At 45.9% G+C, this 21,868-nt stretch overlaps 1 protein-coding gene across 2 annotated transcripts in view; it reads right to left on the bottom strand.

Moving 5' to 3' along the window:
* The window catches only part of LOC146186784 (uncharacterized), a 90,739-nt gene that overhangs the window by 45,125 nt on the left and 23,746 nt on the right, over positions 1-21,868 (bottom strand). For both annotated transcript variants that reach the window (XM_084607405.1, XM_084607406.1), the window contains exons 2-6: positions 3,788-3,954; positions 2,726-2,809; positions 2,298-2,393; positions 1,505-1,611; positions 262-354 (exon numbers count right to left, since the gene is read on the bottom strand). In XM_084607405.1, the coding sequence (XP_084463531.1) occupies positions 262-354; positions 1,505-1,611; positions 2,298-2,393; positions 2,726-2,809; positions 3,788-3,825 (418 nt within the window). In that variant the 5' untranslated portion in view covers positions 3,826-3,954. The remainder of the gene's footprint in view (positions 1-261; positions 355-1,504; positions 1,612-2,297; positions 2,394-2,725; positions 2,810-3,787; positions 3,955-21,868) is intronic.

Raw genomic sequence — 21,868 nt, 5'->3', positions numbered from 1 at the left:
AGTCGTTATAACAAAGTGTTGAGCAGTGCAGTTGGCCCCCGATGCGGGGCGGATTACAGGAAAGGAATGCTCAAGCACAAAATGAAATGTTTGCACAGCAACTTCAAAAGTTCTGCACTTTTTCCCACCAGCACTCATCTCATAAAAGGCCTTTGCTAGTACACCTGGGGTAAATGCTGACAATTTAGCTGACAGAATGCAAAAGTGTGAGTATGCTTTCAAAGCTGCTCTGCCAGGACTCGGTAAGAATGAAGCACTCACAGAAATTGCAGGTTGGGCCGCCCCAGCCTGGTTGGCACTCGCAGGTTTCAGGACTGGAGCAGGTTCCGTGAATGCATGGGTCGTTGCAAAGCGCTGAAGCACGCAAAGGGGATGGGGAAGACGAAAGGCAATTTTTTAGGCCATTCAATAATAATTCATGAAGTAATGACAGCCCCGATGACTTGACACAATGGCCCACTAAGAAAATTATTAATCGATTATCAATTTCAGCAGTGCAATAAAAGAATTATTATTTACATATAGACGAAGTGGTGCAGCTGTTGCTGCCACTTCACTATGCCAAAGCACAGCAAATAGTCTCACAGAGTTTTTTTATCTTTTTCAAGTTTACTTAAGCTCTATTTAGGACAACCCTTCTCAGTTTAATGAAGTTAGCCATCGTTGATCCAGGATGCAAAAACTAGTGTCCTTTGAGAAAATAAATTACAGAAATCACGCAGCACCCCAAATTCCATTAAATTTAGGTTCAAATCAAATGCACAGAAAGATGCTTGTACATAAAATGAAAATAAATATAACATATAGTGAGACACAAATGGGGGCTCTGAAATAATACACATTATATATTGGCTCACTTATATTTCCAGAGCCACACCATCGTGTTTACCAACACTACATAAAGGTTTCCCCTCAGTCCACTGAGGTTTTATCTCAATCAAAACAAAAAACAAAACTGCCTGTGTGCCAAGGTTTCAGACCAAATTCAATCAGGTTCAGAATTACTCTACAGACTTCCACTAATAAATGCCTCAAGACGTACCAAACAAAAGAAGATATGACTGCTTTCAAATGCTTTAAATGCATATCTGCTCACACTTTCTATTCATATAATGCACTCAAGAACCTTTATGGAGAGCAATACATTTTGGAGGTAACACAAAACTATGACGTTATGCACAATAAAAGGCAGAGCACTGAACATTGCAATTAGCCTTCTAAATATACCCCTCATTATAACTCAAAACCAATGAATATTCTATAAATTTTTGGCAGTTTTCTATACACTTCACAGATGCATTATGCAAGTATAACATTTAGGGAATACCAAACATCATTTCATTAAGAGATTTCGATGTTGTAGGTACGGATATTTTTTTATTTTTGCTTTCAGTCTTTAGTTAGTCCCCCCGAGTTTCACAAGGCCAACCAGACAGACTTGCTTCAAAGATGTCCCTGTTCAATACAATTCACATCTATACAAAGGCGCTTCCGGCTAACTTACGCAAACACCGAGACCCATCGGGTGTCTCCACAAAACCTTTGCAGCAGACCTTGACAGTTCGAGTGCTCTCCTTAACTTCTGTCTTGTAAGCAACCATGTGAGCAATCCTGCAAGAAAAAAAGCCATCAAAGTTGTTTAACAGTTATTCTTGGAGAGCATACATATCAACAGCCACAGCTGAAGATAATTTTAAATGAGTGTAGACATCTAATTTTCGGGTTCAATTTTATCCTTTGTAATGATACGTAAGACATTACTTTACATGGATCTCCACATGATATTCGCCTAAGACTGAAAAAAAATTTACAATTATTTTCCTTTCTTATCTGTTTCGGTTTCAACAGCAGAGCGATGGCTGCAGCATTAAAGTCAATTCTGGATTATGTGAAGGATGAAAAAAAAGAACGATATAATTGCAGCCATGTCGTTTGAATTCACTACAACACTAAAGCCCACCTGTCTCATGGAGAGGGATCACAACAAGTGAAGAGTCATTGATTATACCGCTGCTTTTTCATGCCACGCGTGACTTGGATTTGGTTGTGACGACACAGCTATTTCTTGGCTGCCGAAACCAAAACCGAAACTTGTGAGAAAAGAAAACTCCATTATAAATTATTTAGTGGTCGTAAGCAAAAACTGCATGTTGATTCATGTACAGGAATGTCATATGCATCATTAACAAGAAGAAAAATGCTGTACAGTTTTGGTGTCTATGCTCCTTTAATGCACGCAACCACAAAAACTTCAGGATACACTAGCACATAAAACATTGCAAACAGAGCATACTAACCTATACTTGGAGCATCGTGGTGGGAATGCCAAACACCACGTGTAGGTACGGACTTGATAAGGTTTGTTGTACGAAACTCGCACAGTGGTAAGGTACCTGCAGCGGAAAAAAAAAATTTTAACAGGGGCACTAAGGAGTCTACATGCTGGTAAATCAAAAGAATCTGCTATCACTATCATACATACACTATATTGCCATTAACTGTCATCATCCTATCATGCAACTATTGGTATTTGGTGTCTCTTTTTGTAACCACGTTCTGTGACTTCATCTTGGACGACACCAGGTTTCCATGACGATGAGACAGTTTTAATGCTTTCTTATTAAGATAAAGCTATTGCATGTTATTGTGTCCATTTTGCGCTAGTGCTAAAATACAAAAGGCATAAGAATATGCACGATAGAACACCAAGAATGCAGGCACTTACGTTTCTTGCTTTGTACAAACATTTGGTCCATCATCCAAGGTGAAGGATGTTGGGAACACAGTGACGAGCAAAATAGATGCACATCTGCAATGGAGTTGAGTGGCTTCAGACAAAATGTATACCTTAGTTACGGAGCAAACCACAATGGGAATAAAAAAAAATACATAAGTGCAGTCAATAATATGCAAATTGCGTATTTATGGCCGTTGATTGACAACAACAAGTTGCATTATTTGAGAGGTTAAGCTCACAAGACGAAGGCAAGAAAACGAGATTCTAAAGCTCAGTATGTTGATTTTTCTTTTCCTACTTTCTTCCATACTTCTACAAAATAAACTAAACATTCAACAACAGGAAGCACGTTGAGGCTAACACACACCGCAGACATGGTGACAGCTAGTGAAATAATGTTGCAACAACATGGTAAGAGGTAGACAAGATATGCTAGCATGAACAACTAAAGTTTTATGGTTGATTAGTTGGAACTTAATATCCCTGATAAATGGCATGAAGACAGAACTCTAAAAAAAAATACCCCTCTTAGAGCATGATAGAAAAAGTCTGCTCACAGGCAGGTATGGATAGTGTGATGAATGGTTTTTCTTTACTGCTTTTCCTAGACTCCTGTCATTTTTATGTTCTAAGCACTTAGCCAACTATCAAGCAAGTAAGAATTGCCGAAGAAAATTGTTTTTTAATTCTTTTGGCTAGTCAATATTGCAGCCTACTAATTCTTTGCTGCTGGTTTTATTTTAATTATTTATTTGTGCTTTATCTCTCGGGTTGTTGTGCATGCGCTGGTATATTACACACTGTTAATCCAGTTCCAGGAAAACCTCATAGCAGTTTCGACTATAAGGCATCTTACAGCAAATATACCTTGTAAGCTTGACATGGCACTGCAACCACAAAAAAAAAAAGAAAGAAAGAAAGAAAAAAAAGAAGAAGAAACTGAAAATTTGTTGACAGTGTGCCTTGTCTACTATCCCCCTCCTCTGCTGTAATGTCACTGGCTCTTCCCCATTTTGCACCCGGTGCAGGGAGAAAAGTTAAGGTACTTACAGGACATGCCTAAGCATGGAAGTGGAAAGAGTTGTCATGATGACTGTTTGGCTTGCTGGCTGATCTCAGCAACCTATAGGACTAGCTTCGACGTCTAGCTTTCTTCAGATGCCGGAACAATAGGGTTCCTATTTTGCAGCAACATTTCACCTGCAGTACATCCCTGCCTGCAGCGGAAACAAGAAAAAAGGGGAGGGGGGTATTTGCACACAATTAGTTTGTGTCAAAAGAAAAAGCAACTTCACTAAGATTCATTTGATTAAGGTGTGAAACCAAAGACTACTGTAATCATATAGGCGCACATACTCAAGAGGCAGAGGTGCCCACTAACAGCCAAATGTGGGAGGGGGTGAAGACATGAACAAGTGGGAACTTTGTCCCCTCTTAATGAAGAAATCTGCGCATGTCTCTGACAAAAATGTTACATAACAAGTCAACCTGTCAAGGTTTCACTGAACAAAGTCAGTTTGTATGCACTATATATATAGACATGCAAGCAAAAGTTATTTGTAACAAAGAAGCAGTCTACATGAAAAAGACTGCAAGACCTTGAAGGTTGTTTGACGGCACAGAGCCTGCTGCTTCGCACACCTGAGACTGTGCGTACACACACATGTATACACAGTATACAAGATCACGACACAGGTGGAAAAATTTAAATTACTTGTATCCACAGCAGAGTGTTTGAGATTTCATTGCACACTAATATAAGCTGCATATATCTAATCCAAACTCTGTGCAAACAGTGGCAATAAATTAAATTGTTTTCCACTAACAACACATATATTCCATAAACTCTATGTTGAGAGCGAGTATACATATGCATTTTCCTAAAGTGGCACAGAAGTGCTTTACGAACGAGGTCATTCCAAATCATGTCAGTGTCGCTGCAATAAAGGTGCTATGCATTTGACATGATGCAAAACATTATGGGGACACTTCAGCTCCGCCTTAAGAATGTGATGTGATTGCGACCTGTGGTCCTCTCTAATTACGCACAGACTCATTAGTATGCAGCCATAAGATACTGCTCAATGTGAAGCACAACACAATACATATATCAACCCCTCTTGTTCCAAAGCCGCACAAGCATGCCTTGTGCGGTCTATATTCTGTCTCACAAACCGTTTGCAGCATTATAAAAGCTACGAGCTACCTAGGCCAATTAGGATGGATTGGTGCATAGCGCTAAAAAGACAAGGACACTGCGAGACACACAGGACGGGCGCTTCGCCCACGCTTCCATTCTTGCAAATTAGGATGGTGTGCACTACATAATTGTGTTTCTTGGCATCTGCCGCACTATCAATTTGGCAGGAGGCTCCATTTGTGCCACAAAAAGTGTACTAGTTGTGTACGAGCACCAATCGAGATGGCCATGATACGAGCATCACACAGGCAACACAACCGACTAGACAGCCATGTTGACAAACGATGGCACATCACTACCTCACAGCAGCCCTTCGCGGAGCTTTGCCCGTACGGGGTTTGTTTATTTTACCAGTGACTACAACACTGTGTACTTTAAAAAATACCGATCCATACACTTTGTTTCAATTATCATGTTTTAAATGAAAAATGTTGAAATACTTCAGGGGTTATTTTCAGTATTCCTGCATCCTTCTTGGACGAGAGGACTATACCTTTCACAGTGTCGCAAAGAGCATGTGTGGCTCACAAACGAAAGAAAGGTGGGAGTACTAACTCCCACCTAAGAAATGAATTTTTTAAGTGAAATCAATTGATTTATAAAATTTGATAATTTTTTATAAAATATAATTCTTTTAATAAAATTTGATGATTTTAGATATGCAGCTACCTTTATTTCATATTTTACGTCACTCATTCCATGCAGTTTCGTAAAATTTAATACAATCATTGTGGGATGTTCGAAAGTCCTGTGCAAAGTCGTACGCCATGACCCTGTCGAACAACCACAAATTACAGCTTATGGCCAGCTCATCGATGCATCTTTCTTTGATATGGGATCCTTGAGCTATCATGTAAAATTGGGGAAAGACTGCAACCTTGCAATAATAATTAAAAAAAAAAGATGAAGAAGAAGAAACCATGATGAAAATGCCACTTTGACTAGTCCAGCAGGGGTTTCCTCCTGAATTACGGGAATGAACAAAAAACAATTACAAGCTTTTTTGTGCACCTGTGATCTGTGTATTTCGCTTATCTTGCATCGCATAAGATTTTCATTGTTTTACGATGGGTTTCTTTTCAGTTCATTGCTGGTTACATTATTTGAAATAACTATTGTTCTATTCTGTCACATTTCTTGTCTTTGATATTGATAGAAGTGAGATTTCCACTGCTTTCTTTGTATGCTGCAGCCATGTAAATGGTCTCATTAGGCCTCATCAAGCTTTTGTGTAGCATTTAGCCCAAGAGATCATCCAGTTCTTTCTTGAAAATAAAGATGTAATTGAAACTGTATGTGTGTGTGCGCGTGCATGTGCGTGCGTGGAGGGCGGGATGTTGAGTGTAGTCATTTTTGGTGGTCAATCATTATGAATTAAAGGGATGTCTTCTACAGCTCCAGGGTGTATGGGTAAAACACTGCTTCTAAGATCACGCTTTCATCAGCATGCACCATGTTTACTAATCAGGAATTATGTGTGTGCACATGAAGTGTGTGGCCAAAGCAAGGTTCTGAGGTGGAAGCAGGCTCGAGCATTTTGGAGCAGCTCAGGAAGTAGTAATAACGCCATTTTGGAGCAGCTCTGGAGGAATAAAACAAGTTTTGGAGCACTAGAGTTATTTTTTAGAGCAGGTTTCTGGGGTCAAAATGCCTTGATTCGCAATTTTATATTCCTGACATAGAAAAACAAACACCTTGATTCCTTTTTATTCTAAGTTCAATACTTTGTTGACTCTGTATGCATATGTGACAACAGAAATTGCCAAATCATGTATAAATGTCTAAAATAACAGAATAACAGATTGAGCAATGATTGCAAACAGACTAGTAGCAAATGCAATGAAAAATTTTCTGAAAAAATTTGGCATTTGTTCATCTGGCTTGACAGAGAAATATGGAGTCTGCCACTTTGATGTGCTCAAGCACTGCGACTAGTCTGGAATCCACACTATCTCGTTCACGTCACTTCCGATCCCATGCCCGAGCCGATAAATTCCTGGACACTGGTCAGTAGTGCCCCAAAGGAGGACAGACTGCACTCAAGGGTAGTCTTTTCCTCCATCAGTCTGTGGCTCCTGATGTTTTTTTCCATGAAAGACACTGCCCCTTCCTCAATTTCAGAGCATGTTGGCGATAAGCCCTGTACGATTTTCCAACCCCCTTGAGATGGTTTCTAATGAATGGACCCTTTCATGCAGCACCCCCTAAACAATTCAAGTATGTTTTTTGTTTGGCGAGGACTTTGCACAATTGTTATTGATAAACAGGCTCAATGGTGGAGTACCTTCCTGCTTTCACAGGAGAAGCACCAGAACTCATAGTTTTATGCAGCTGAACAAGTTTTCTAACTGCTCATGGTATTTTTCAGTAACTGCATCACTTCTCTCTCCACAGGTGATTTAAAAGACTGTGAGATGTTATGCCACATGAACAGCGTTTTTCCACAATTAATTCCCTCCAGTCTTGCACCCCATTCTAAATTTACTTGCAAATAAATATTTATTATAACTTCAAATATGCTTCTCCAATGTTTATTTGTATTAGGCACAGCATAAGATGTGTTGTACTTCTGCCGCCGGCACGCAGTCATCATTTCAAATATGGCAGCTCCCAAATCAAGGATGTACAACTCAAAACATGTCATCAGCCTGCTGTGCTTCTCACGGTTACAAGTGTACTACAATACTATGGCGGGTTGGATCACATTCTTTGCAGGCAATACTGTGATTCACTGTTCAGCAAAAACCAGCCTTTGGCGAAATTTGACGTCAGTACACTTAGGCAGCTGGTTTGGAAACGCTTTGGAGCACTATTCCTCTTTGGAGCAGGATGGAGCAGGAAAAGCAGTTTGGAGCAGAATGGAGCATACAGAGCAGCGCTTCCACCCCTGAAGGTCTTTCAGCCAATGGAAGTGACAGATCGACTTTACTAGTCTACGGAATTAAAGGGCGTCCTACGCGGAAGTGAATACAGCTACCACATCTTCGCCTTCGCTGCCTGGTAATAATGCTTCAGCAGCAACGTGCACAGAGGCACAGAGGCCGAGCTCACTATCGCAATCATCCAACAAGCAGAACAGCGCTAAGAAAGGAGGCGAGAGCTGGGGCTGCGTCGACAAGAGCGCTCGGGATAAAACGTCCGATGACTCAAAGGAGCGCGACAGATTGCGCGGCTGCCTCGGCTTCCTGTCTTGACGCGACGGAAAGGGTATCCGATATCCGACCATCGCCCAGCCGTGTGACTAAACCCCCCCCCCCCCCAGATGCTCCGAGCCCGATCGTGAGCAACGCCGTTGGCGCGGCCTGGAAAACGGGCTGCGGGTTATTTCACGTAAGAGGTCGCGCACCCTCGCTCGAAGGAGGCAGCAACCGGCCCTGCCAGCGAGAGGAGGGTCTTGCCTGAAGCACGGATGCATGCCTCGCCTCGCAATCCGACAGATCGGGGCTGCTGCGGCGAGGTAGCCGCCCCGGCCGCCTGCCATGCGTAAGACAGAAACCGTATCGGCAAATGATGGAATAACCAACCTCAGCCAAGATTCACCTCCGTTACAATGAATGTGCGCGGTTGCATTACATTAATTACGGCAGACGTAATTCCACCGACATTGAACTGGCGATTCTCATAGACGGCCTGCTTCCAAGCTTTGTTAACAAATCTTCACGAATATTTCCGGACACGGCCCACACGGGCATTAGTTAATATTGTAAGACCCACATGCGCTCCAAACTTCCGGTGATCTCGCACATCGGGCCGCAGTGGGACACATGAGGAATATGGTGGTGTTTTTATGTTGTGACCATCTGTGGACACGTCCGCCAGGCAATCATCTTGTATGCGCAGGCCAGACAGCTTAATTTTTGCACTTCAGGCCGGTGCCTGCGGGGACAAAAGCGCATTCGCGTGGGCAATGTGACTGACCCGCGCTAAGCCCCGTCCGTGGTCCAGCTAGAAAATTTCATTCGCTGTGCAAAATGACGTACTAGGAGGTTGTGCGCACGCTGTGATGTTACGCATGCGCTGAGGTTACTGGAGAAAGGCCCATTACCTCTGCGATGGCTCATCCCACTGCTACAGATGCTGAGATGCGTCAAGCTGGCACGAATCACCGTTAGTGCGAACCAACCGCCCCGCAGACCGAGTTACGAAGTACACAGGCGGCATCACAAAAAGAAATTCCCCAAACCGACTTCCGATTCATTGTAAGTGTTTGCGAACGTTTCTGCGCAATCCAGCCCTTGGGGCCTCGATCGAGCTGCTAGTGGATCTTGTCTACTCCGTGGAGCAAATTGTGGACGAAAACTCCATTACCGTAACGGCGAAATGTGTGTCGCAAGTAAATCAGCCTAACAGTTTCGTGCTTATGGCTAACAATTTTTTCTTAGTTTGGATAAGAAGTACGTACCATTGATTTGAGTGGTTATATTTATTTGAATGCAATCGCAAGCGCACGCGCATCTCCAAAGTAATTTATTTGCGGAGCCATCGCACTCATATATACGCTTGCTCTTGTATGTGCAAGCAAACGGTGCGACTTTAAATCACTTTTTTTTTTTCGAAACTGCATTCTACCACATGAACACTTGATCATCATTCAGTAATAACGATGACAAGGAAATGCCTATTCTCTAAATGTTACGATTCCGTGCAAAATTTCGGTAAATAAATGTGCCTACATACATGCTACTAGTTGGAGGGAGTGTGGGCGGGGCCTTTTTGTAAACTGTGCGACCAAACATTTTCATCGTGAACATTTTTTTTTTTTTTTTGCCTTCATAGCCATGCCCTCAAAAGCAACAGGTTACAAGAAGCCGTGGCAAGTGCGCTTGCAAGGCTGGCATTCAGAGACACTGCAAGCGTGCTGCTGTTGTGTGCTTTAAATACAAAGAGCCAGGAGGAATGTTTCCGCATCCCACGGCACAATAACTTTCTCCCCTCTTTGAACACAGGGGAATTTCAGTCAGACTCGCAGCGACCGGCAACATTTATTTTGTGCGCGTGCGGCGAGTAGGACGGCACGCACACAGAATGATGGAGAGGGTGCCAGCGGGCGCGAGCAGCACGTGCACTAGACAGGACATGGGTGCAGGCGACGGACCCGGACAGTAGTTCGGAAATGGCCGCCAGGAGAGAGAGGCGGCGCTGATGCAGTGGACGTAATAGAGAAGCCTTAGGACGTAAACTTTAGGTGCGCTTTAGAGCCCAGTTAGCGCTCACGTGCAGCCATTTAAGAAGAGCGGTTGTAGCAGTATAGTAGCAGTAGTACTAAACTGCATTTTAGACAAATATGTTACCACACACCAATTCCCCGCATTACCATTTACCATTCTTTTTGAGGGCAATAAGCTGTATCACTTCTCCGACTCACCGATCTAAATAAAACCCCTAGCAGGTGAACGCGACTTCATATTTCATCTATGACGGCCCCCTCCCCACGAACGTAGTCTGCTGATGAAAAGTAAGCGCTTACAGGAGTGTCCGCTTTGCTCTGCGGCGGCCGTTTTCCATGACGCAAGGTGCCAAGGAATCCGCACACTATGTCGATCAAACTGCCGCTTTTTTACAGGCTTTGGGTGAAGTTTAAAGTGCAAGGAGATACAACAGGAAATTGGGGCGTTATTTTCCTCACGCAGACCAAGTAGCCGCTGCACAAATGTGCTACCGATACAGAGAGGTATTTCATCCGGCGCTCCTGTGCACGCGAAGTGGCCAAACCTTGTCCCAACTCGGCCATTGACCATGAATGCGCATGGGGGGCTCGGCAAGCCAGTATATATGTCTACTGAGCACGCTAAATGTATCGATCGAACGTCAGTTGTTTTCAAGATACCCGAAGCCGCGGCCAAAGCTGAATAGCGGTAACTCTGGGTTCTGCCTCTCAGCTTATTTTCTGTTAGTCACACAATCCCACGCCAACACCCTCCACATCTAGACTCTCTGCCCAGCGGGCCCTAGAGCATCTCGTCACCTGGGAAAACTGGGAGACCCTGCTGCACTCTACGGATCCGGTTGACCTAGCAACCGGCGTACGTACGTCATAGGCCTTCAGGTCATGAACGTTTGAGCGCAGTGAAGCCGTGCGAGGACCAAGGATACGCGTGACCCGAACTCTTTTGCTTAAAACGAAGTTTTGTTCATGCAACCTTCATGGACGCCTGCACAACCATTTAAGGACAAAAGACGGCGTTCCTCTCCCCACTGGCCACTCGTTCCCTCGCGAATGCCTCCCGGGCTGACTTGGCAAATTGGAAAAGTAAATGCTATAAAACTCGGGCTCTATGGACAGGAAAATTACCCAATCTGCTTTGTTCGTTCTGGCAATTAGCCAGATTACAACGCTGGCCACGCATGCTGCATCACGCTAGTTCCTGCAAGGTGCACGGAAGTTGTTAGAACCACGGACTACAACAAGAATCGCTTCGATTGCTCGTGGAGATCTGTATGCAACCGTGCTTTTTTTTTTTTTTTGCGCTGTAGGGAAAGCGTTGTCGATGATATATATAATCATCAATAACACCTTGCAACGAATACATCGCGTCTCGAGCTATTTACAGTTACAACAACTCGACTCGCTTTTACGCACCTAGTTCACGTAGTGTAGGTGAATCTAACAGAAACTCCAAGAAGACCATCCTTCCCAGCTGAGAAATTGCATTTGTGACTAACTTCTAAAGCTCGGAGTAGCTAGAAAATGAAACAGGCAAGAGGACGGGAAAATGTAGCGGTCAGCTCGCCTCAGGAAGCAAAATTACAACGCGAAAACACTTTCGGTAACCCCCCCCCCCCCCCTTTTTTTTTCGTCTCAACTATATTATCATTTTGGGTGAATCAATGCAGGCAGATTAAACTGCTTAGAACTCAGGACAGCAACCAAGACAGACAGGAAGCGGAAAGGCCCAAAGCATTAGCCGCCCACGAACTGTGCTTGTGAGGAATCGGGTAGGGAATCGGTTTGTCCGCAGAAGAATATCTCGAATCCGAATGGGAAAACCTACCTCCATTGGTGTATCCTAGTTTGATATCTCTACCACCATTTCTCGGAACTGCCTTTCCAAGCATGAAGTAAACATTTTAGCGACAGTGACGCCATTAACATAAAATTTAGCCAAGCGCCAACAACGGGACTAGATAGCATGGAATCGAATAGTTTGAAACTTTCATTTACTCATTTAGTTGATGGTGGAAATGGAGCCCCTTCCTCCCGTCACTCAGTACAATTAAAATAAAAAAAAAAAAACTGATGAAAGATTGACGGCGCATGAAAATTCTTGACGCGATGTCGGAATGGTGGTCCGCGTACCCAGGTTTTCGTTCCACCCAATGCACATTGCTTTACTTATTAACTCTATGCTTTTCTTGGTTTTCAATGGCTGCATGCTGCTTTAATGAAAGCAAGAGCTCCCCGCCGTATTCACATCCCCGTTCGTTTGTTTCGCGACACAACAACAACAAGCATTATCAGACTCGTCCGCGACGTTTCACGGCAATCTGCCACCGCCATGTCGACCGCGACCACTTCCGGACTCGCATCACGCGCTGTCGCCGACGATGAGAAAGAAGCCGCCACGTGATCTCCGTCGGAAAAGCTGCCGAGCCAGCCCTGCATGCGGCCCGGTCACGAGACGCCCCGCGCCGAGAACCCAGCGTCGTTCGCCCGCGATACCGCGCTGTCGGCATGCAACGTTATTTCGTGTCACCAGAAAGTGGACGCAAAACTTGTCGGCAAGTTTGCGTTCCTCAATGAGGAGTTAGGGGTGAAAAATGTAGCAAAATGCTAAATTTGGTCCACGTGCAATGTTTTGTTAAAAGTCGAAATAGCTGCAAACGTCGATATAGCGCAGGGACATGCAAAGCTGGTATCGGTTATTTATAAATGACCTTTTTTCCTCGTATGATTCGTTTTCTACAGTCGAGCGACGGCTTGTGACGCAAAAATTGTATAAGGTCACGTAAGAGATGAAAACACTACGCTATAATTGCACCTTCGTCGGTCAGAAAAACCTAGCCTGCCTCAAGAGGCGAAATTGCAAGTGAAGAAGTTATTTCCATCATAATTGTGCATGTTTATCGTGAAGATTTGAAGAAAAAAAAAAATTCCCCCGCCTCAACATCTGGCCCATTTGCAGTGCAAATGCGATTGGAGCTTCTGCACTACTGTAACATTATCTCTAAGTTTGACCGCGCCGCCGCCGCTTGAGTCCGGCCGTGGTTTGACGAAGGTTGTTATTTTGTTCGGCCGCGCGCACCATGCAAACACTTATTTGCCAGTGCCGATATCAAGGAACCAAAAACTGCGAACACCAGTCGCCACCAAAGTGCAGTGGATGCGTCATTTCATCTACAGCCATGCAATGCTCGCCTCAGCTCTAATTCGCCCTGGTGGTTTTATTTGCAAACAGATGACCCCACCGCTGCTATTTTAGTTGTCCGAAATTACCACGACGTGCAAACTCCGTGCGCAGTTTCACCGCGAACGAACCAGTGTGCGGCGGGAAATATTTTTTTAAGTCTTCACAATAAAGATGCTCACACTATATATAGATCCATGACATCATGGCCATCGTTAAGCTGTTGAATTTAACTGGTGACAGAAGAAAACTGATGATTTATTTAGCGCTAGCAGGCAAGTACTGCGTGGTGATACCTACAGTCTTGGTCCAAAGTTCTGAAGCCATAGGATTTTCGTCTCAGCCCCAAAATGAATCCGTGATGGCATCATTAAATTGCCTTTAAAAATGCTGGGAAATAGTTTCTTGTCACAACAAGAAACTATCTCATAGCATTTCACGCTTTTACAGTCTTTAACGGCGATATGACGGGCTCATTTTGCAACAGAGAAGAAAATCCTTTTGCCTCATTAAATAAACAAAACAAAAAAACGTGCAGCAAAAAGAAAAAATAATAAGCGTTATATTAATTTAACCATTTCGAACAGCGACTGAAGTAGCTCACTGTGCAGCCGCAGAAACAACGCCGAGACGCATACGTACTCCAAGAGGCGGTTTACTAATCGGACGTCTCCCGAACGACCTACTCCGAACCAGAGGCGCAGGAAGTGCTAGTATATTGAAGATTGCACATGACAGCTTCAGCAGGGCTCCCTCCAATCGGAACATGTTTGTCCTTGGCTTGGCGAAACGGATTGGGCCGGTCCGTGCCTTTCTCCGATTGCACACGAATTACGCACGCGCGCACAGGGGAAAAGCGAGAGAGACCGTTTTATTCTGTAACAGCAGACTAACAGGGGCCGAGTGAAATCTCGAATTCGAACTTGCTTGGTACCCTAACACCGTGTGTGCTTTCGGAAACCTCCCTTAATTCAAACTGTTCATTCCAAACAAATTTTCGTCCAACTTCGACTTCAAATAGCAGACACGCATTTGTAACATACTTGATTCCGGTGATAACAAAAGAAAGGCGTAGGAAAAAAAAATTCGAAGGCGGAAGCAACCGGCAACAATTCACTGACTGCAGAGCAGCCACACGCTGACGCTTCGTTGAGGCAGGGAAAGAGCGGTCACACTCAAAGCGCACAATGACACGAGACCGCAAAACTGGGTGAACGCCGTCGGGGATACGAAACTAGCGCTTCGAATTTACGAAGCCTCGCGCAGTTGAGTCGTCTGCTAATTCAATTAGTTTGTCAAGCGGCAAGGCACGCAAACAGCGAGCCAGCAGTCAACACGAGCGTGAGTCAGCCAGGGGAGCTCGCTGCAGACGGAAGCATACGGCACTGGTTAGAGGGTCCAAAACTGGCTGTACCTGAGCCTGACGGCACATAACTGTTAAGTAGTGGTTAGAGGGAGCTGCACGCTCACGATGTGATTCACTGCAGAAGGCATTCGCAGAGGTGCATCGTTTAGCTACCGTTACTCTACCGGCATTTCCATTCCATTACTTTCCTTCACGCGGATAAACCTGTGCAGAAATTTAGGAAGAAAGAGCCTGCACGCGCATGAATTACAATACTATTTCCAACGCAAGCAGCGACGCTGCTGTGCTGTACGCGGAAAGAGGGGTCTACAGAATTACATCTCACTTTTAAAAAACGAAAGGGAAGAATTCTGAGGCAGCGGTTAGAGTCATTCTTTTCTTTTCCTTTCGCGAATAAAAGTGGGAGCGAACGCCCCGGAGAACCACGACGGAATGCGGCAGAAGCCCGCGCAACTTTCAAAACAATTAACGCGCCACCCTGGCACCGAGTTGCAGAGACGTCAGAGCCGCAACTCTGCCAGGCGAAAGCAAGAATAACCGCGCCCGGAGGCAGGCGCCTTTATTATATGCAAGCTGCGTACGAGAGGCGCGCCCCAGATGGGGTAAAAAACGGGAGCGAGCGCGCCGCGAGGGCAAACGCGACAGCGCGCTGCTCCCCTCACTACGACGGAGACTGGGTGCGTTGCGAAACCAGCGAGCGAGGGGCTGCTTTGTCTGCGGCGGCGAGCAACGCGCAGCAAATTTCATTTCGCTGAGGGGGGAAGAAGACGGAGGGTTGGTGGCAGCAAACCACAGAGGTGCCCGGGGGAATTAGAAACGCTCGGAGCCCTTTGGAAGAGCTGGAACAGGGGGGGAGACAGGGGCCTGCGACACGAAGTCCTAGAGCAGCAGTCTTCCGTCGTTCATGACAGTTATTTCGGCCGCTACGTTCGTTGCGCAATCGCAGAAAGCGTCGATGTCGAGAGTTTCGAGTCGCCATGCGGAGAGGCGACGCGACGGCAATGTTATCCGGGAGAGAAAGCATGCGTCAGGCAGATGAAGGAAGAGTTTCTGCCAGATGCAAGTCATGAGGAAGCGACGCGACGGATGGCTTCGGTGGCGTGCAATGGCTTCGGTTCGTAGTGTCGTAGTGAAAATGGGAGACAGAAGGCAAGAAAAATCCGTCGCAATGCCCCACCTCAACCCCCACCATTTATCCTATTCGATCTCGAAGACCTCGTGAACACTGGACACACATCAAGGAAAATATCGCGTCCTCATCTTACTACAAGCTACAATCAGCGTACTTCCTTATGACGAAGAGGACTACGCTAGTTAAAGCCTCTGTTTTACGTTAGCATTCGTGGAAGCCTGTCATTTCTTTCTTTTGCAAGCGCCCAGCTTCGCAGCGGGGAAGAAGGGGGAGGGGGGGGGGGGATTACAGGGGACACATGTGTAGGCCCCGTAGGCCAAAATGTATATTAGAACACCTGAAAGTAAGCTCGTGCAGCGTTCTGCCCTATACTGCAAAGTTACTGTAAGCTCCTGCAGTGTCTTCACGGACACCACTGGAGAGAGAGAGAGAGAGAGAGAGAGAGAGAGGAAACTACTTTCTAGGAGGAAACGACGGCATGGTGAATAATCACTTACCCTCCGAAAGAAACAGAAAGAACTAAACGCACATAACGAGCAAAAAAACCACGAGTACGGACAGAGTCACTAATGAAAGTTCCTACGGGCAGGATCCCCCCCCCCCCCCCCCCCCCCTCTCCTCCGTTATCGTGTAAGGCCGTCAGGGGATATCCTGTAAACGATCCGTGTGCGCCGGCTGTGCGAGTTATAAAACCTCTGGACAGAGCGGGTCGCAGATCAGAGGAGCCGTTCCTGAAGGTGACAGCGTAATCCCGGTCCCAGACGGCGGGTCGCCGGATTCATTTGCGATCCTGGCACCGTCGCAAGTAAATAACGGCGCTGCTGCTCGAAGAGCGCGAGCAACGTTTTCTCGAGCGAGTCGCCGCACTCGGCGCCACGTTTGGTGCACACATTCAAAGAACGACGTTTCCCCCTCATCCTCCGACACCAAGGCTGGCTTCTCTCGGCGGGAACATCGAGCCTGCCACCTTTAATGCCTGCCTCCTGTCGCTTGAGTCTGCGCCCTCGTGATGAGTCAATCCCGCACGTTTGCGGCTGAATGCGCTAATGGCAGAGCGGCCTGCGTATACGAGAAAGCTTTAATTTCGACGCGGGAATACGCCTACGCACTACACTAATACATAACATACAACACTCGGCCGGCGCCCAGAGAGTAGGAGCCCGGATACATAGGCACCATTCGAGCATGTGTGCTACACGAGCTACATTAACGCGAAACACCAGCATAACAGATTATAGTTATAGCCAAGGGCCCTAAGACTACTCAGGTACTGTTGCGAGGTTCACTGACTGCACGGCATACACATAGATCCCCGCCCAAGCGTGCCTAGTGGCCTAGTTCACCTCATACAAGTACTTCCTCGAGAACCGTACAAATAAAAATTGAACACTGTCGGCAACCTCTATCCAAAAACCGCACAATCTTCTGGGTATGCTACCGCTCCCCCAACGAACTCAGGCAACGTGCGACACGACATCAACTGCCACACGGTGCGCAAAAAAAGGTTCGCTGACCTCGCGAAAAAAGAAAAAACCTGCTAACCAGCTGACGTAGAAACAGATGCCATAAACCAAGGCCACCATCCGTGACAGACCTTAACAAGTTCGAGCGGCTTCCCAATTTGATGACCATACAAACACAGCAAAGATGCGGTGAAACTTTTGCACATTCACTCTCGAACAATGCAGCGCTTGTATCACATGATACCATAGCTGCTTATCATGAACAAGTTGCAAACTGTTGCTCTGGCGAATACAGACAAGTATGCCGCTTTCTATCTTCTTGTGCTTGCCCTTTCCAATATGGGTCACTATCGCTATGACACTCTAACGGCACCCTTCCCTGCGGTCGTTACCCAGGTAAAGTTAGCGAAACATTCAGGAGTAGAAGACCATTCTCAATACTATAGACCAATGCACATAGTCCAGTTCACTTTACTGCAATTAGTTTCGCTTCGCACACAGCTTCGATTATGCTTTCACGATTTCTTGTGAAGACAGTGAGGAAGAAAAAGTATTATAACAATTTATGTGACGTGATCTTTCCAGTCCCTTTGTACAGGTACTTGTACAATGGCGCCCGGGAGCTGATGTACTAAAGAGGGTTAAAAGAATAAAAGTACAGCCTGCAGCAAAGACCTTCTTTAAGCTGCACACAGGAACTTTGCCAGTCAAAACATTTAAGAGGAAAAGGGATTTCTAGTTCCGTGGGGTTCGCACTGTCTCATCTGTAAGCTGCCTTAAACAATAAACCTCATATTTATCCATTGTTGGCAGGCGGTTTATTTTTGGGATGTCCTACAAAGGGCTATCAAACAAGATTTACCTACTGACCTATATGGCATACGGTATCTGCCCCCGGAAAACGAGGATGGAGCACCTTTTGACCACATCATGTTGATGGACCTCCATTGTATACATGGCGGTAGAGAATGCCTGGTTATTACTGCGACCCCGATGCACGGCCGGCGCGCATGTATTTTCGGGAGTGCGTACAGAGGATTTTAGAGGAACTGAAAATGCAGTCATGTACACCATAATGGGTTCCACGGCTGGGACTGTTGACAACGTTTATAGAATTTTTATGTAACAAAGCCTCCATCAAGTCGGTAGGCAGCATGTAAATGCTTTCCTGTGCGTTCTTTTGAATTTGTCGAGAACTGGCAATAAAGAATAAAAAGGTGTCTTGTGGCCTAGTCGGTAGCGTGTCAGGATTGTAAACAAATTCAATGGCCGTTGGTTCGAATCCCCCACTAAACGAAGATTTTTTGTAATTGAAATTGATTACGTTATCAATTAAGTTAAATATATTGTGAGCACTTATCGTGAACTATCGTGATTATTCATCATCACCCTCCGTTTCATGGAACTTCCTCCTTTGTGAGCCATCACCATTAACGGGCTGTGTTGGTTCCTCGACGCCATTGTTGGCTGTGCCATTCAAGCTCGATCTCCCAGCTCACAATAAGTGAAACATGCAGCGGGCTTCGATTCCATGTTCTTTCATTTTCTCGCGTCCCATACGTGAGCGTTGTGGGGCGATTGAAATTCTTGCGCGAGTTCATGGGGCCGTGATGTCACCGGGATTCGTTGCTGACAAGTCGGACAATTTTCTCGCGTAAAAATTAAAAGCGTTAAAATACAGCACGTCAGGGGCAGGACAAGCGGTCGTCACAATCAGTCCTCTTATGCCTTGCACCTCCTACGCTTCGGAGTTTCCATGACGGATTCCGTAAGTCAGGACACCGCCACGATAAGCATTCATCAATAAAGCGAGAGAGCAAGAGAGATTGCACATGGCGGCAAGCTTTGCAAGTTATATACGTCAATTATGGCCGAAAAAGCTGCAGCGCTCGGGCGAAATGGAGACAGCGGAAGGGACAATTAAGCGCGGAAACAAACGACCCTGGGCGCACTGATTACCCGCTGCCCAGCAATAAAAGTGTTATCTTTCATTCAGAAACACGAAGGCAAACACACGAAAATGATCGCAAAGACAGACCAGTAGATTGGATCTATACTGCTTGATACCGTGCATCATGCTTTAGAGGAGCGAGATGAAAGAGTACGACAATAGGTAACGAAATCACGTAGGCACACACCACCGTATGTACCCCGCAACAGACGAAGTAGAAAGAAAGGGGTAGCACATTTCAGTATCTCTGATTGCAAAGGACGCCAGCCTTCGGAACCACAATGTCACCACGGCATCGAGAGAGTCTTACTTGCCAACTCGGCACGCTAGCGTAGCCGAAGCCGTAATCTTCCAAGCAACTCGCATACAACGAATGAAACAACAATTATAACGGGCAGCCTGGATGCGATGGGGTCATAGGGCAACAATAACCTTCCCTAAGTAGAGGCCAACTAACTCACCTCAATCGGGCACCGGACTGTAGGCTGTTGAAATCAACGCACCTGACCTACACCCCGTGCAAGCTCGCAATTACGCGATCGACTGGCCCCAAGACCTACGATCGACACAAGAGGAAACTGGATGAGGCAGAAACGACGAAAACTCCCTTCCCTTTACACACGCACAAGAACCTCACCCCCTAGCGACACAACGCTGCACCACACGAACGCCCAAGGGTGATCCGTGACCCATGGCCTAAACGAGATGTTCCTGGAGAGCAAGCACATTGCGCTGGGAATTCACGGTGCCACTGAACTCGCGCCCTTAATTTGAAACTCAACCACGACCGCGGTTCCTCTACACGTGCAAAAGGTGGCACGACACCACCTGCGGACCAGAAAGATGACTTGCGTCTTCAATAACTCTCGTTCACAGACTGCGTATTCAATCCCCTGCACAGCACACAAAAAGGAGAACGCGAGGCGGTATGAGCTAGTCGGATTCCACTGCTAGTCTTGAAAAGGAAAGGCACACCCCGGAAGCTCGCCACCTTGCCAGGCAGCACCTGCCTCCAATGAACAAAAAAAAAAAAAAAAAAAAAAAAGACAAACACGGAGCTAGTCTTCTCCCTTTGCGTGCACTCGTGATGGATACGAACGCAGTTCGTGAAAGATGTTCTGCGGAGGAAAAACCTTCCTATGAAAGTGCTGAAGCAATTAACCATCGAGCTCTCATCGACAACAGTGTTATTGATAGCATAGCGCGATCCGTTAGTGATCTGCAAGGCGCGCGTCCTATACTGAACATGCCCAGATCGCTTTCACCGCCGTGCATACGCTGAACGGCGCCCAGACGAGGCCTGCAGCATCGTATACAACATTGGCGGCGCGCCGTAAAGCGTCACTATGGCCACCTGAGAGGGTTCAGACGATGTGCCGAAAAAAATAATAATAATAATAATAACAAAAAAGAAATCTCTCTCGTGTGAGGTCAATGTGAAAGAATACGCATACTACTCGTAATGCTTATCCGTACACAGTGTGCGCGCGATATCAGTGCCGACACCGCAATCGCGGCGAAACTGAAGCACGAGACTGATAACGCGAGACGCGCTGGTGTGTTTAATCTTCCGATGAAGTGTCACCAAAATACACAGGAAGCGGATGTAATTTTAATCTCGAACATTCAAGCGCAGATGGTGACCTTGCGCTTGCCTAATCGCGACGCCGCAATGCCACGTTCGGAGAACCAGCTAAGTGGCAGAGCTATGCGCGGTCAGCGTTGCGGACATTCATTCGATAACAAGCCGACAATGAGAAAGGTAAGCGCTCAATGGCGCGCACCAGACTCCCGTAATCTCACGCCTCAGCAACATGAACTAGATCTGCCGCTATGAATTGCCAGCACGGGATTTGGTCTCTTCCTTAGGAAGCCCGATAAACAGAGGAAAAAAAATCAGGGGCCACTTAAGCTTCACCCTAAGGGCATGATGTGATAGAGTTAGTCGGTCCCTTCAGCGGCCTGGGGTCCTATTTACATATCACTTCGCAGATATGGACGCTATTTTTAGCGTTTAGTTTACATTTCTTTATTCACCACAAGACGCACAAGTATCCGGTTCGGTTGCCATCTAACTATACAAATTTCCTTTTCAGCGCAAATATTTTTGCACTCTTACACGTCATAGCGGTTTAGTCACGTTGCGAACTTTCAATCAGAATTTAGAGCGTGACGTCACAAACTCTCGACCAATAGATTTTCTTGCTAACAACTACACCGAGTTTTTTGTTGAACGGGGCTCCTAAGGCTATTACATTAAAAATGAGTTCTATATTGTAGTTGGAGTTCTCCAAAGCCCGCGGGAATTTCAGAGTGCGGGCGTTTTCGAACTTCGCCTCCCCTGAAGGCCGATTCACACGACGGATATCCGCGGACCGCGTATTACGTGTTCACACGTCCCTACTATATGAGGCACGCTGTCGGCCGGGTCCTGCCCCATTCAGGATCATGCGTACTATAATTGTGACCTTACGGTCTCCCTGGCGCATATATAATAGATAATTGTGCTCCCTTTGTCGCCCAAAACCATTCGGGGCGCGAGAGGCGAGTAGGAGCGCAATTACCTATCGCAGTGCTGCACCTCAGGCTTTTAATAAAACGTTCTACTGGCCGGGTTGGTTCATTGTTGAAAAGGAATGCTTTTAGCGCAAAACAAGTAGGAAACGGACGAGGA

The sequence above is a fragment of the Amblyomma maculatum genome, chromosome 6 (assembly GCF_055883805.1).
Source record: "Amblyomma maculatum isolate TAMU_Amacu chromosome 6, ASM5588380v1, whole genome shotgun sequence".
NCBI lineage: Eukaryota > Metazoa > Arthropoda > Arachnida > Ixodida > Ixodidae > Amblyomma > Amblyomma maculatum.
This window is presented reverse-complemented; position numbering and strand designations above follow the sequence as displayed.